Here is a 17172-nt window from a genome sequence, read left to right on the forward strand (position 1 = left end):
TTGAGACTGACTGTCAGTTATTCCAGTTAATTCGGGATTCAGATTTTCTCTGGAGTCAGCATCTATGAAGGACTAAAAATTGTGATAGAGGTTTAGTTTGAGGAACCAAGCTGTGGCCTTCTCGGTGAGTCAGAGGAAAAATGGGTGACAGATAGCAAAGAAAAAAATCCAGAAATGTTCCTGCAGAGGTCACTATTGCCGTCAGTTTATGCCTGGATGGAAACTAAAATACTAGAGTATTTTAAAGCCTGATTAACCTGCACTTCTTAAATTGTAAAAAAGACTTTGCAGCCAGATAGCATTAGCTGCCAAGTTCTTATATAATGACCACTCCTGATTCAATTGCTCTTTACAGAGGAAGCGTTTTGGATTCCTTCAGTGTACACACGTCCTATGTGGACTTCAATAGAAGGAAAAGAAGATTCTTTGCTGTCGTCTGCAGGATCCCTTTTGCTCTCGCTTTGCACCTTAAAATCTGCACAGACAAAATCAGCGAGGGTAACTTGCTTTGTGTCTTTCCTTTTGAGTTGTCGTGGGAGCGTTCAGATTTTACTGCGGCGTTCCAGGAGTTGTCCTAAGGCGGCAGTGTGGCCGCAGGGCTGAGCAGAGAATTGCCAGGTGTGTCTGGAAGGTGCCAACTCTTTCTACAAAGCAAGAGTCTTTTCCATCACCAAATGCAAAGCAGTCAGAAGTCTTTCCACCCTCACCCCGGCCCCACCCCCCATCCGGTGATGCCGGGAGGTAGGACCGGCTGGGAGGCATTAACTCGCTCTCTGCTCTTTTACTGGCCCCCAGAGGCGGTCCTAGTAGAGTCACCCAGCCCGTCTGCACTAGACAAGCAAGCTTCGAGCTGAACCAGGGCTTTCTTCAAGCCCAGGTTGGGCTGGGACATCAGGGAAGCGGAGGGAGCCGGTCTAGGAACCCCAAGAGTGAGCTGTGGAGAGGCTGGTGGGCAAGGCTCAGCCTCAGATAGGAAGAGAAGCCAGAGCCCAGCTGCTAGTACGCAGTGTGTGTCCTGCTGCAGACTCCTGGCTCTGGTCTGCTAATGCGCTGCCTCCCACCCCTGGCACTGAGGCTGGGAGTTAGCGAAACTCCCTCACCTGTCGGAACCCGGATCTGGCCGCGGGAAGGGCCTGGCAGCCAGCGCCTGCTGGTTACAGCAAGCTTGGCAAGTGGCCCTGCCTGCACTAGGGCGCCATCGCCAAAGAGGCAGGTGTGAGGCTGCTGCTCTGCGCCCTAGCCTCCTCTTCGTTCCTTTTGCCCCCCCCCCCCCCGCACCATCGGCTTGGGGTAGGCCTAGGGGCAGTTCCCAAAGACTCCAGGGCTATAGGTTTGAGACGCACCGCCTCACCCTACCACTTAGAGCCATCAGTGTTGGAGGAACCTTCATTCGACCAGAGTCTACAGTAACTGCAGAGGTTTTCGAAACTTTGCAGGCAGAGGCTAGCTGGTCTGTTGTCTGCAAGCCACGCCACGCCTGCTGGTAACCTGTGACACTCCCAGACCTGGAGAAACTACTCTCCGAAGGGCACCGACGCCCCAACTTTTGATTTGCGGTCTGCGCTGCCTACTTGGCTGCCCAGCCACAGTCCCCCCGGGGCGCGCATCTTCTGCAAACAGCGCAGCTCACACAGTCCAGCTCGCTCTTCTCTCCCGGACCGCAGGAGCGCTCTGGCGGAACTGCCTTCAAGAAAGGTTAAAAGCCCAGGAGCTTCGGCCCTCGGGCCTCTTACTTCAAACCATAGTCGGTGCAGGTGTTTTCCTCTGCAAACCCTGTGCCTGGCGCGGATAATCCGCGCGGTCCGGCGGTAAACGCGGAGTCCCTGTGGTCCCGTCGGAGTAGCAAACCATGGCGGGCTGCTGCTGTCTGTCTGCGGAGGAGAAAGAGTCGCAGCGCATCAGCGCGGAGATCGAAAGGCAGCTTCGCCGCGACAAGAAGGACGCGCGCCGTGAGCTCAAGCTGCTGTTGCTGGGTGAGTGGCTGCGTTTTTCCGGCGGGCAGCTCCGATGTTCGTGTCCTGGCTCCTTCCAGTCCTGTTGAGCAAGGCTGGTGGCGTGCTGTCATTTTCTCCCATCCCTCTGTGGCTCACAGGTGCTGCCACCTCCGGGCTGGGTGACTTTCGATACCCCAACCTGGACTCCCAACATCTCCAAGCAGGGCTGGGCCTCAACCCTTGGGCTCTTGTCTCCCCTCCCCCCTTATCCCTTCCCCTGCACAGTCCCCCTCACCCTCGGGCTCCCAGCACCGGCGGTGGCTACAGAACCCCAACCTGGGTCTTGGGGAACTGCCTGACACACAGTTTAGATTCTGCTCTCCTTGGGTTCTGACTGGAGCCCAGTTTTTACCTGCTAGGTAAGGTCATGTGGGAAGGCGCTGTCCTCACAGTAGGAACTGACAAAGGAAACTCTAAAAATGGACAAACTTGAGAAAAGGGAAAACTGAGCCATGGAAGTGAAGCCCCTACTGCTATTCTTTCTGTCTTGGGAAGCCAATGCCTGCTTCCTGTGACCTCCCAGAGCCCACAGGGACAGAGCAGGCTTAACCCTCCCTTGGCCCACCCTTGTTCAACTTCACTGGCCCAGCCACCGCTATTATTGCCTCTGCCAGCTTTTAGAAGGTTTCTGTAGAAGAGTTTCAAACCCAAAAGTAAAGAGTTCAAGAGGCGACTCATTTCCTTCAGTCCATCCACTGGTCAATACTGGCTCCCCCCTCCCCCGTTCCTCCCTAAATAGCTGCAAGTATTTCAACTTGTTTCCTCCATCTCCTACTGTGTTTAATTATCTTCAGGTAGTTACATTTCAAGAACAACAAAGGAAAGACAGATTACTTGGAGAGGCCTGTTAGTTGGTTCTGCCTTCACACCTGGGCAAGGATGCCCTCTACTATGTAACTCCTACTCCTGGTTTTAAAGACCGTTCTTGGTCTGTACTCCTGGGTTTAAAGGGCCTCACCTGTTTTTTTTTTTTTTTCCCCAGACCCTTAAGTGCAAAGGCAGATTCCACACACCTGCCTCTCCTTTAAGGCCAGAGGAAATTCCCTGCCCAAAGAACTCCTTCCTAGCTGTTAGGGTCTTCACCAGGGAGGAGCAGAGATGCCCAGGAGAGAGATGCCCAAAGGGAGGCTGTTTGCTGAGGCTAGGAAGAAGCTTGAGCCTGGTCTGGGGTCCACAGGCATACTAAGAGGTTCCTAAGGGGGTCAGATTATGGGGTGTGGGTGAGAAGGGATTCTGAACATCCCCTAGGTCAGAGCTGCTCATCCAGAATTGGGCTGAGCCTGGGAACTCTAGCTGAACCTTGCAGGCTGTCATCAAGCTTGGTTTGTCAAGTGGAGTATTGTGTCACAGTTTGTAGTTTGATTAATACTAAGGTAATTAATTATGCCTTCCTTTGACTTTAGATGCATATTTTTCTTGTCAAGTGGAGACTAAACTCTAGTTCACTTTGAAATATTTAGATTTGTGTCAATGTGTGAAGTACTGTTAGGACTATACCAAGAGCTGGGCATATGCTGGCTTCTTGTAAGGCAAATTATTCTGTTAGCTGAGCCATAATGTATTGATAAGAGGGTTATTTGACACACTGAGACACACAAAGTAGAGAAGGAATGCTTAAGGGTATGCCATTTGCCTTAAAAGTCCCATTTAATCCACATAACAACCCTGTCCTAGCCCTTCTGCTTCCCCTGACCCCTTCTCTCAATCATTATGGTGACAAACTTCCTGCTCAAGGTATAGCTCCAAATCTCATGGAACTACCAGAGCCTTAAGGATGGGCTTAAAAACCCAAGTTCTTTCTGTCTTTGGGGGTTATGCCATAGTCCAAGTCTTGAGCTACAGGAACTGGCTAAGTCAAAAGATTTGGCAGTCAGGGAAGGGTATGTATGTGCTATTCTGTCTGGAACCATGCGGAGTGGAAACTTCACCAGAGTTTTTCTACAGTGGCTGGGTTAGATCATTCACTGGCCATGTGTCTCAGACATAAAAGCCCCACTTCATATATGGGACTTTGGGATCCTGTGTGGAGTATGTTCCAAGAAGCCATAGGCTCTCATAATGATGAATATGTCTGCAGTGTGTGGGGTGAGGGTGTTTCTGAAGTGTGCTGTAGAGGTCAGAGTGCCGACTGGACTTAGTAAAAGTCTAAGTCACTGTACAGTACTGTGGGACACAAGTTGTCTGGTTACAGCAAATTAGTGGTTACAAGATGTTGGTGGAATGCTTTCTCAACAGGAAGACATGAAGAAGACAATAAAGGATACAGTTGAATTTAGAAGAAGAAGGTCCTTCTAATTGGGCAAGATTGAACAAAAACAAATAGTTCTAATAACATTGGTGGAAAAGTAATGGGATTATGTGTTCTGTACACCAGTGGGGAGGTATAGCTTGGACATGTGCCTCTGAGCCATGTGCCTGGGAACTTACCATTCTGCAGGCCTCTGTGGCTGGAATGGGAAAGGAATAGACATTCCTCCATACTGACATCCTTGCCAGACCACAGATGAAGCCTCCCAGTGCCTTGATGCAGAGGCTGGGGCTGGACCAAAGGAGTGTGGTTCAGACACACAGATGCTCAGCCAAAGGCCATTTTGCCTAAGGAAACCAAGACTTCATGAGAGCTGTGGCTGCAGACAGGGTGACCCATCAGCCCAGGTCAGTAGAGCTCAATAAACTCAGCCCAGAGATAGCAGCAACAGCTACTTGAGAAAGAAAGGACCCACTACACAGATAGCTCCCTGCTGCTCCATCCACTGCCTCTGGAATGCAGCCACCAGCAATGGCCAGGACAGTGTGTGCTGTGAGCTCCAGGGGGGTGCGCTTGTGGGTAGGGATGCAGCAGCCTTGACTCCAGTCCTGAGGCTGGGTGGTACCTTTGCTAGTCTTGAGGCTTTAAACCTAGAGGAAGAGGAGAGCCACTGGTAGGAACAAATACGCGCTTTATGCACTGTGGCCTCTGTGGCCTCTGTGGCCTGGCATCCTTCTGTGACTTCACTTCCCAATCAGAGTCACTACTGGTTTTCTTACTTTGCTGCAAGATGTGCCCCTAGCCTGGACCCTGAGCTGGGCAGAGCTGGGGCGGTTTGCTAATTAAAAATCCTCAGAGTGAAACTTGGGTGCTGTCAAGGTACTCCAGCCTGGAGACCTCAACACCCCTTCCTACCTACCTCTGTTTGGGATCCTGTCCCAGCAGAATACCCAGGCTATCCCCATCATCGTTGCTTCAGCAGCCCTGTGAGAATTGTCCCCAGCTGGGAGCCACTCTGCTGCCCTGGGTCATCAAGGTACCAAGGAGCTTGAGAAGCCTCCATTTGTCCCGCTTCCTTTACCGCTTGCTTCTCACACCATCTGCCTTCAGCACTGTCTTGTGGCTCTGGCTTGCTCTATGCTCAGGCTGTTTACTGCCATACACCCACTCTTATGATCCTGCGAAATGGCCCTAACTGGAGACAGAACAGATCTGGCCCAGTAGCATCCTGGTGGAATGGCAATATAGACTCATGTTAAATATTAGCTGTGTTGACTGAGCTTGTTCTCAGGATGTGAAATGTGAAGACAGCACTCCTAGGCCCTACCACTCACGATGACCCATATTCCACTTTATATCCGGGATATGCTTATGTGACTATTCGGTACCCAGTATGGTTCCTCAGCCTCCTATAGGGTGAGCCACATGTTCAGACCCCATCCTCACAGGCCACTCTTGGAGAGAGTGCTGGTGGTAATGGCTGAAGCAGTGGCCTGGGAAGATAAGATGAGGTCAACAGCCATAGTGTAGATCTTAGGGTACTTGGTGAATGGAAATGGGTAATTGTGACTACAGAGGCCTGGACACAGATCCCAAGTCCCATTTATCACAGGCAATCTTGGCTGTCAAGTGAGACACCAGGGCTGCCCTACTGAGTAGAGATGTTTGCCGTGCAGTGAGGGTTGATAAAAAGCTTGTCAGTTGAGCCTCAGCCTAGCATGGCCTGGGGGTAGCTTACAGGGCTTCCCATTGCCATGTTCTTCTGTGTGCCAAGGTGACTGATCTTCAGGTGACTACAGTCTGATAATGGCCTGTGGCCACCTTCTAATATTCTCCTCCTGGGGAACTGAGGTCCTCCCTTCAGGTTCTTACTTTGGAGAACAGCCCAAAGGCCAGTCTCCTGCTTCCTGAGAGCTGGGACTGAAGCCTAGGGCTATGGGATAGTTGCAGCATTCCAGGAACAGCAAAGGACACATAAGCAGACTGAGTAAGTATTTCTAAGACTTCTTGCAATCATTGCAAGAATGTGTCCTGAGAAATGAATATACATGCAAGGGTGGAACAGTACTCAGCAGCTGACTAGTATCAGCAGCCTTGGTCCCAGAGTGCCCATCTCTGACTGGCACCAATAGCCTTAGTCCCAGAGTGCCCATCTCTGGCTGGTACCAGTAGCCTTAGTCCCAGAGTGCCCATCTCTGACTGGCACCAATAGCCTTAGTCCCAGAGTGCCCATCTCTGGCTGGTACCAGTAGCCTTAGTCCCAGAGTGCCCATCTCTGGCTGGTACCAGTAGCCTTGGTCCCAGAGTGCCCATCTCTGACTGGCACCAGTAGCCTTAGTCTCAGAGTGCCCATCTCTGACTGGGAACATGCTGAGTATCTGGCTGGTCACCACGGATCCAGCAGAAATCAGGGTTCCCCTCTTTAAGAATGGACTCAAAGCCAGGTGTGACACATGTCTTTAATCCCAGCACTCAGGAGTCAGTGTCAGGCAGATCTCTGAGTTTGAGGAGAGTTCCAGGACAGCCAGGGCTACACAGAGAAACCCTGTCTCAGGAGAAAAAAAAAAAAACCTCAAACAAGCTCAAGGATGAGTTTATTTAGTTTAAAGGCGAGAAAGAGGGAGGGGAAGAGAAGGAGGGGGAAAATGGGAGCAAAGGGGAAGGGAGGGGAGGGCAGGGAAGGTGGGGGGAGGAAAAACCAGGGTAGACAAAATGTGAAACCTTGGCAGCTGCCTGGAGGAGGAGAATGGAGGAAATAGGCAAGCAGCCAGTTCTGTCTGTGGCATGGAAGTCAGACACAGGCAGGGTGGAAGGGAGAGGCTCTAAGACAGTGGTTCTCAACCTTCCTAATGCTGTGACCCTTTATTACAGTTCTTCCTGCTGTGGTGACCCTCTGACCATAAAATTAATTTTGTTGCTACTTTGTAACTGTAATTTTGCTACTGTTATGAATTGTAATGTAAATATCTGCATCTTCCAATGGTCTTAGGTGACCCCTGTGAAAGCAATGTTTGACCCCCAAAGGGATGGCAGCCCTCAGGTTGAGAACTGCTGCTCTGGAGAGAGTGAATAAAGAAGCCCACAATATTGTGAAAAGAAGCTCAAACAGTTGAGGAGAGCATGCTCCAAAAGAGAAAGGGAGGTTATGCTTTTCTGAATAATCAAGAGAAGTAAACTGACTTACAAGCTACACAGGGATTCTGGGAAGAAGTGTAGCCTCTCATCAGAGGACATTATCCCACCCATCTCTGTAGTATGGCGTTCTTAGGGGCGATCCCTTGGCCATGTGAACTACCCAGCCCAATTGAAATGTTAGGTTTCCCTTCAGGCTGGAAATTCGATTCTCTTGACCAGGAGATTCTTTTATACCTTAACACCATTTGGAGGTGACAGATCTGTAGGCATGGCCAGATTACTCCATTTCACCCCAACAAAACATGTTCACTTCATGTGGGCACATACATGGGAGGCAGATCCAAGACAATGGCTCTCTGCATAAGTGACCATGACCAAAGCAACTTGGGAAGGAAAGGATTTATTTGGCCTACATTTCCAAATTACTGTTCAGCACAGAAGGAAGTTAGGATAGGAACAGAGCAGGAACCTGGAGGCAGAGGCTGATGTGGAAGCCATAGAGGGGTATTGCTTACCGGCTTGCTCATCATGGCCTTGCTTAGCCTGTTTTCTTATAGAACCCAGAACCACCAGCTCAGGGATGGAACCACCTGTAAAGGGCCTGGCCCTTGCCTGTCAATCACTAATTAAGAAAATGCCTTACAGGCTGTGTATAGCCTGATCTTAATGGAGGCATTTTCTCAACCGAGGCTCCCTCCTCTCAGATGACTCCAGCTTGTGTCAAGTTGACAGAAACTAACTATATAAAGCTAACTAAAACAAGGATGGAGAGAGCTTTCTGTTCTATGTTTTCTAATCTTTGTAGAATGAACATGAATTACATGGCAGTGAATTTCTGTGAAAAAGTAAAACAATCAAATACCACCATTGTTAAATAGTATTGTCAGTGCAGAAAACTTCGTTTCCAGACAATAGCAATTAAATGAAAGAATTGTCTTCATTTGATTTTAGCATTCTGTGAGGCTTGGTGAAGTGTTGCTTAATAAATGAGTTGAGTGTTTCTAGTCACCCTGACTGCTAAACTTGGACACAGAATTCATCTTGGAACTTTCTGGAAGGAAGGGGATGTGGTACTTCAGTTGGTTGTATTCTTCTGGCAGAGCCACCATGATAAAGTACTATATCTTGGGAGGCTTAGGCAATGGGAATTGATTTTCTTTCAGGCTGGAAGCTGGAGTCTACAGGTCAAGGTGCAGGCGGGTTTGTTTAATCTTGAGGCTTTTTACTTTGCCTTGTAGATAGGAGCCTTGCCATGTCCTCCCGTGGCCTTTCAGCCATGCATGCCCATCCCCGGGGTTTCCTCTCCCTCCTGCAGGGAGTCTAGTCTTCTTAGATTGGACTTTAAAGGCCTTGTTTTCTATTAATCATCTTTTTAAAGATCTTATTTCCAAGTACAGTTATTCTCTAAAGTACTGTTGTTTGAGACTTGAACAAATAAATGTTGACAGGAGGGTATAATTCAACCCACAATGTCAACGTGGTGGGAAGACACATCCTATCCCAGCTGCCATTGCCTGTGAATTCCCTTCTTAGCCCTCTTCACTCAGGTACCAATATCCTTGGCAGAACAGCAATTCAGGACAAGTCAAAGCGAAGCTAAGTTAAAGAGTTTATTAGGTATAGGCATGGGATAATACATGCTTCAGACAGAAGTTCAGAAGGAAGAGGAGGTCACAGTCACTTGTTATTGCTGTGTAAAACACTCTCACAACAGCAACATCAGGAGGGAAGGGTTCATTTGGCTCACAGTTCCATTGTGGTGGGCAAATTCCAGTGACAGGAGCATGAGGCAGCTGGTCACATTGCACCCACAGCCAAGCAGTGGAATGCTCAGTCAGCTTCATGCACAGAGACCTATAATTTCTCAAAGATGTCCCAGAGCCTATCAAATTGCTGAAAACAGTAACCACCACAACGGGTCTTTAAAAAATGAATAAATAAATAAATAAAGGACACGGTACAACTCAAACATGGGTAATTTATAAGGTTTAAGGCATGTTTAAAAATGAAGTAGAAGAATGTGAGTTGGTTTATTTCTCTTATCTTAAAGGTTTTTTTTTGTTTTGTTTTGTTTTTTTGTTTGTTTGTTTTTTTAAGCTGGGGAAATGATGGCCCACACTTGCAATCCTATGTGGGAGGTAGAGGCAGAAGAATCGATATTAGAAACTCTGTAGTAAGTTGGATGGGCTACAGAGACCCTGTCTTAAAATTAAATTACATTTACAAATAAGGAAGCATTCTTTTTGTTAATGAGGGTGGTTTTTATAAGGTTCATTGTTTGAGTTTAGGGAAGAGAGAGGAGTTCTGATACAGCTAAGATGCAAGGCCCAGGCCTGAATATTCTGGCCCCAGCCCTAAGTAAGCATGGCCTGTTGTTTTAACATCCTTGCTGGAGATGTCATTAGTAAGGCCAGCACTGTCTCTGTAGGAAATTCTGATGTTATCAGTTGTGTTGATGGCCTTGAATTTTGGCCAGAAGAAACAAAAACTTGATCACAGGGTGAGAGGCTTCTTTCTGTCCTGTGTCCCTAAAGTCTCCATGTCTGTAACACTGTAGGAGCTGAAAATGCAGTCTAGACTGCTGCTTCCAAACCATGGCTCTGCCATTCCTTGCCTGTGAATGTGACCTTTTAATCCCTGCCTGGCACACTGTGTACAGGGAGTGCTTGTTGTTGATCCATCTTTTTTCTTTTCTTTTTTTTTTTTTTTTTTTCAGGCATCAGGGAGGTGCCTCCTTCCATTGCAGCTGACCAGTTACTGGCTGCATAGTGGTTTGTTTAAAATTTCCAATTAATATTTTAACAGGGACATTTTGCTTTTTGTTTCTTTCAGGGTTTCCTAGAGTATAAATTGATTTTGGTCATTTTTCCTAATTATATAAAATAATAGAAAGTCTGGGTTCAAACAAGTTTTATTGGATCAGATAAAACAAAATTTCCCCCTAAAACTAACTGGTGTTTCTGGATAGGAGAGCACCCGAGAAAATGTTGCATGGTGCTTTTTCTGTAGCAGGTGATAAGGAAAAGAAACGTGACAGCAAGCATCTCCTCACTTCCTAATCTTAGCTTAGTCCGACAGATTTCTCCAGAGTGCCAGTCCTGGTGCTCAGTACAAGGAACTTTTTCTCAAGGAACTGGATGGGAAGATAGTCTCAAAAGCCTAATGTCACAAAAGCAGAGCCGGAAGGAGCAGGGGTCACTTTGGATGGGCTTCACGATGCATGGTAGTGACAGGCTGTTCACAAGCTAGGCCTTGGATGGCCCACAAGACAGGGAGACAGCAGCACAAGCTCTCCAACTACCAAGCAAGATTGGTGAGGGTAGTGGATGGTTTTCTCCAGATCTGGGACAACCCTTTGGGCAGGATTTCATTGAGCTTTTATGCTTTAAGTCTTCATTAGAGTATTGTGCTCACTATAAAATAGATGTTAATAGGAAGATGACTAATAGTTTTAGGCCAAAATATACTTCAAAAGATATTGTGGCTCTCTCCATACCTCTAATAAACAAGCCCCACCCAGATAGATGACCTGCTTCCATCCATAGCACAGTGGTACTCAGAGACATCTTAAGGGGCAAAGGTGGTAGCCATCTTCCTTCTGTCTTTCCAGGACAGCCTTTTTTTTACCACTGTACTTTTCAAGCAAACTCTTTTGAGGTATTTTGCATGCAGTAAAAGCTACCAATTCTTAGGTGTACATATGGTAAACATGAGAACTATATAAACACATGATCTAAACATGATATAAAAGCATGATCTAAAACATTCTCAACATTCCTAAAATTTTCCTGTGTCCCTTTGTAGTTATTCTCTGTCCACAAATAATTTGTTTTTTACTTTGTGTGTGGAAACATTTTTCAATGTATGAAAAACACAAGAATAAGAATATAAGGGGGCAAAGGAGATGTTTTAGTGGGTAAGAACACTTATTAAGTAAGAAGAAGACCTGAGTTAAAATCCTGAGTACCCACATAAAAGCTAGGCATGGCTACATGTGCCCATACCCTCAGTGCTGTGGGGCAAAGAAAGGTGGAACCTGAGAGTTCATTGGCTTGACAGCCTAGCCAAAAGAGTGGGTCAGGTTCATTGGGAGACCCTGTCTCAAAAATAAATCAAAGATTGCTAGAAGAAGACATTTGCCATTTCTCTGGGGTCTACATGTATGTGCACCTATACCAACATATTTACATATAACACACACACACACACACACACACACACACACACACACACACTGAATTTACAAACTATTCAGATACATTACTTTCCGAATTCACTTGCTATATAACTCATACCTCTTTTTGTTCTTATCTGTGAGTTTTCTCCACTTTTAGGAGAGACTGTTTACATGCACTGTAGCCTTACCCCTAACTACATCCATGCATTCTTCCTAAATTAGGACAAGGTCTTACATGAGCACAGTTCATTTGTGAAACTTTGGTAAGTTTAACCATGGTAGGATATGTGTGTCTAGTCCTTTTCTTGTATCCTTGATTTGTGAGTCAGCCTAGGAATGTCCCAAGTGGCTTTGCCTCATCCTAAGCCCAAGGCCCAATGTCAGCTTAGATATCACATTTGATTCTCATGCCATTTTCTTTATTTAACTAGAACATTTTACAGGCCCTCATGAAACTGGGTTTTTGAAGAACACATCCCTCTTGCCCTTCTTCAGACCAAGCATCCCTCATTTTGGCTTTGTCTGATTCTCTTATGACTATAGTCCAGCTAGCCATTCTTGGCTGGAATACCCAGAGGATGCTGCATCTTTCAGAAGGACTTGCATCTCATCTGAGGTACAAGGAGGCCATTTGCTTCTCATTGATGACTTTAACTTTGATTACCTGGTCAAGATGGTGCTTGTCTAACCTCTTGAATCACACTGTTCCTTCTCAAAATGTCCTTCTTAGTAACATTGTTTTCCAAGCCTTGCACATTAGGCAAGTTCTCTATCCCTGTGCAATAACCCCCAAACCCAAAGATATTCTCAGTTTACTAATCATTTTTTTTTATTCTTAGCTGGTCAGTTGTATGATATGATGACTGTAAAATTATCTTCCTTCTCCAAGAGGCTTTCAGTGTTCACTGATGGGCACTTGACATGCTGCTAAAGAGCCTTTCCGTTGCTTCTTTTTACTTATGTCTTCCTTCATCTATTATAGTATGGGATCATTTGGTTCTCAAGGTGTACAAGATTTGTGCAGTGAGGTCTCTTCCAAGCTGGCCTTCTGTAGACTGTGACATGCCGCCATTATTTTCTTGGTGCTGTTCTTCCTGGCACAACAAGATATTCCAGGATCAACTCATGTCATTCTGTTAGCCACTTCCTAAAGAACTTTGATCACTGCTAGTAGAGAACCTCATCTTATTTTCAGATGCTTAAGGACTTGAGACAAAACCAATCATGCCCACTAGTCTATCAGTTCCAATACCAAAGTCCCGAAAACTAAAGTTTTTAAGTCATACCACTAGGAGAAATTTTTGAAGCTTTTCTGAGTCTTAAAATGTGAACAGATACAAAATATGAAGGACCACCAGTGGAGTTTGGCAAAAAGCAACAAATTATCTTATTTTTCAACCCCCACCTTAAAATATACTTTCCTGACTGGGGAGAAGGCTCATGTAAAGGCAGTCATGGCCGTCCACCTGTCTGCAATCCCAGCATTCCTGCAGGATGGCAGCGACAGGAGAGTCCATAAAAGCTAGGAGGCTGAGCAGCCTGGCATATGCACCAGTGAACTAAAGGCTGCCTCAAGCAAGGTGCAAAGTGAAGGTCAATAGCTGCTGTTATCTTCCAATATTCTTGTGTACACCATGCTGTGCACCCCTCCCCCTGCACCACTACACACACACACACACACACACACACACACACACACACACACACACACACACACACACACACACACACACACACACACACACACACGGGAGGGAGAGACAGACAGACAGACACACCCCAGTTTTAAAAGATGCTTCCTAATCTGTGTAATAGTTTGCTTTATCTGTGCCCCTGATACCCTCCTGAATTACAAAGGAAAATTATTGTAAGAATTCCCCTCTGTGACGTGCAGGGGGAGGGGAAAGCAGGGAAAAGGGATTCTAAGAACTTTTGCAGCAAAGACACCATGCTCCAAAGATGAGACTGGAATTCATGAAGACTTGAAACATGAAGATTGGCCCAGGGCACTGACCAGGCTGGTTGGTGTGGATGGCCTTTCTTTGCCACCACCATCCTTCCTAAGTGGCAGAGTCCTTTGGGTTGTCTTCCTTGCTCTGTGGGATGCTGAAGGCACACAATGCACCTCTGACAGGGTGCCCTCTGGAACCCTTAGTTTTGGCAAGGGTATTCACTCCAGACATGGCTGTTGCCAGTGTGCATGCTTCAAAGCAGGGCTTCCGATGAGCCAGATAGCCCCAGATGTGCACACTGTCAGAGGAAGGAAGCCTGCTGTGGGAATCTGAGGACTCTGCAGGCAGAAGGTGCGAAGGCTGGAGCCCTTACTTTCAGTATAGTGGCTGCCTGCTTGCTGGTGTGTAAATTAACTGAGCTGGTCATGGCTCTCAGTTGCAGATTGTTTCAGCAGAAAAATAATGTATTAAGAGGAAAGTAGAAAACCGAGAGTTGATGAAGACTGTACAGCAGATTCAGCAAAATGGAAGCTCCAAGAAAGGCTTGACATAGTAGATCCTGTTATCAGGCCAGCCTGCCACTAACATCCAGGTGACTCTACACAAGACCTGTAGCTTTTGCTGGTGATGCACTGGAGTTTTACCATCATCAGCAGCCCTACACATCACCTGTGACCATTGCTACATCCATGTATCACTTTTCAAAACTATAGACCATGATTGGACCCAACCACTAGATTGCTAGGGGTAGGCTTGCTGATTAGGACATGTTTTTGGAGTCAGTCTTGCTGTGTTCAACATCTAGGTTCTTTTACTGATGAGCTGTTTGCATCCTTGAATTAATCTAATTTCCTCATCCATTAAATGGGAACAGCAAACACACTAGGTAGATGGTATTATGAAGAATTCAACAGAACGAGTCATTATTTGTATGATGTTTAGCACCTGTCTCATAGTGCTATTTATTTCTAGTGCTAGTTGCCCAGACCTGGTGGCACATGCCATTAATCCAAGCACTTGAGAAACAGATGCAAGTGGATCTCTGTGAGTCCAAGCCCATCTTCATCAACATAATGAATTCTAGGCTAGCCATGAAACCCTGTCTCCAACAAAACAAAACAAAACACTTCCACTGGTTAAATAGCAGTGTACTCGTCTTGGACTTCTATCATAGGAAGTGACCTGGGACAGCTACCTTTTTTGGAATTCCCCTCCTGCTACCAAAAGTGGGTGCTCACATACTGTACAGCCCAAAATGATAAAAGTCAAAAACCGAGGGAACTGGGATCGACATGTAAAAAATAAAAAATTAAAAAGAAGTCAAAAACCAAGATGGAAGACTTTTATAACGAAAGAAGGAAGTCCTCTCTAAGTGGGCTGGTAAATGCAAACTGAAAGAAAAATCTGATAGAAACCATCGGCAACGGAAACATAGAAGGGAAAGGAAGCAGATGTCTTCAAATCTGAAGGTAGAGTTAACAGTGCTGTGATCATTTCTGGTGTTTCTTTTTTTATTGTGTTTATTTTATAGGGATATAAACATGTGTCACACATGCATCCTGTTATCCCGGGAAACTCTCACAAGCCATTGCCAGCCCTGTCTCTGGCACTAAAGTTCTTCCCCAAATTTTTGAAGCTCTGAGCCCAAGCCAGGCTGTCATGGCCTTATTGGATCTCTGCACTGTCTCCCTGAGTCCTGCCGTCCATATTTGCCTTTCATGGTCCATCTTAAACTTAGATCATATATCCAAGGTGGTTTTAAAGTCAGAGTAAGTTTCCAGTGCCTCTCAGAAGGCAGATAGCATCGCCCTTTCTTTCTCTGGTTCACCATCCTCAGGTCAACATTTACCAGCTCTCTGGTTTTAAACACCCTAGTTTTTGTTATTTGCCTCTGAGTGTCTGAGGTTGCTTCTTTTTTCTGCCCGGAACATTCTTTTCTGTTTTCCACCCCCACTCTAGTGCGTTGACTTTCCTTTTTATCTTCACATCTCTGCTCAAAGTTCATCCCACAGCAGGGCCGGTCCTGGTCAGCAGCCTTTGCAGGCTTGGCTCCCAGTTGCTTGATTCCGTTACCCAGTTGAGTTGCTCTGTAGCTTTCATCTGGGAACACAGCTGCAGCTCCTCCACCGGCTAACTAGAGTACAGATTCCCAAGACCAGGACTGTCCTGTCTGGTTTCTGAATCCTTGCTATAAGGCAGCAACCAAGCACACATTGCAACCTGTAAAGGTCATTGGGCTATAACATATCAAATACTTTTCAAGGAATACTTGTTGATATATCCATTGTACTGGTTTCTTTTTTGTCAACTTGACTCAAACCTAGATATATCTGGGAAGAGGAAATCTTAATTGAAAAAAAAAAGCCTCTGTAATATTGGTCTATAGGCATGGCTATTGGGTTTTGCTTTGATTAATGGTCAATATGGAAGGGCCCAGCTCACTGTACAATGCCACTCCTGGGCAGGTGGTTCTGGATTGTATGAGGAACAGGCTGGGCAAGTCGTGTGAGCATGGCAGGAAGCAGCAGCCCTGGGTAACTTCTGCATCAGTGCCTGTCTACAGGTTCCAGCCCCACTTGAGTTCCTGCTCTGACTTCACTCAGTGTTAGATTATTCCCTGGAAGTATAAGGTAAAATAAACTCTTCCCTCCCCAAGTTGCTTTCAGTCACTATGTTTATCACAATAATAGAAACCCAAACTGGGATGCTATTTTATAGATAGAAAAAAATATCAAGTCTTCATAACTGTTAAGGATCTTGTTGCTTAGTGATAAAACAAGACCATATAATCTACTAAATTCATCTTGTTTTCAGTGGGGTGTTTTTTCCTGATTTTTTTTTTTAATTTAAGAAAAAGGTATCAAAGGAAAGGTATCAAAGATGCTTGGTGCTTTTGGATTGTGAACACAAGAGGTACTACCTATGGGCATGGTCCCTGCTAGCACTTACTGTAAATAATAGTGAAACAGAAGCAACTTTAATGATACGATAGCCAAGCAGGTTCCAATGTACATACAATGTACATAAAAAGTATATTTAATCCCAGCACTTAAGAGGCAGATGGATCTCTGTGAATTCAAAGCCACACAGATCTACACAGTGAGTTCCAAGACAGCCAGGGCTATACAGAGGAATCCTCTAGAGGAAAAAAAAAAAAAAAAAAAAAAACAACAACAACAAAAAAAAAAAAAACCCGCAAAGGAAAGTATACTTAAGAAATCTATTGAAGTCTATTACTGTTATGAAAATTAACTTATGTATTTTTTGACACAAATATATACCTGCTCACAGATTTTTGGGCAAGGTTATGTTGCTATCTATTCAGTTTTGGACAGCCAGAAGCTTCAGGGCCAGGATAGCAAGACCTCTCTGTTACCATCTTCCTTCCAGCATGTTCCTAAGAGTTAAGGAGTCCATTACAAAAAGGATCAATATGAAGGGGACTGACTAAACAATATTCTTGGAATTTGTTGGGGAGAGGCAATTAACAGCAAAGAGGAATGGGAAATGATAAGACTAGAAACTGAGAATTAGAGCCAGGCTAGTTCATGACCCTTTGCTTCTTAATGGAAACGGTCTTGTTATTTTCCTGAAGAAGGTGGGGCTGGGAGCATGGAAATGCATCCTGAACCCACAGCTCCTCTAGTTCCAATCCTGCTACCTGCT

At 45.8% G+C, this 17172-nt stretch overlaps 1 protein-coding gene across 1 annotated transcript in view; it reads left to right on the top strand.

Annotated features, from left to right (window-relative positions):
- Positions 1-1689: 1689 nt before the first annotated feature.
- LOC127229039 (guanine nucleotide-binding protein subunit alpha-14) overlaps positions 1690-17172 on the top strand; it is a 151606-nt gene continuing 136123 nt past the window's right edge. The window contains exon 1 of the mRNA XM_051194057.1: positions 1690-1973. Coding sequence (XP_051050014.1) covers positions 1850-1973 — 124 coding nt within the window. The 5' untranslated portion in view covers positions 1690-1849. The remainder of the gene's footprint in view (positions 1974-17172) is intronic.

This window comes from Phodopus roborovskii, unplaced genomic scaffold (assembly GCF_943737965.1).
Source record: "Phodopus roborovskii unplaced genomic scaffold, PHOROB, whole genome shotgun sequence".
Taxonomy (NCBI): domain Eukaryota; kingdom Metazoa; phylum Chordata; class Mammalia; order Rodentia; family Cricetidae; genus Phodopus; species Phodopus roborovskii.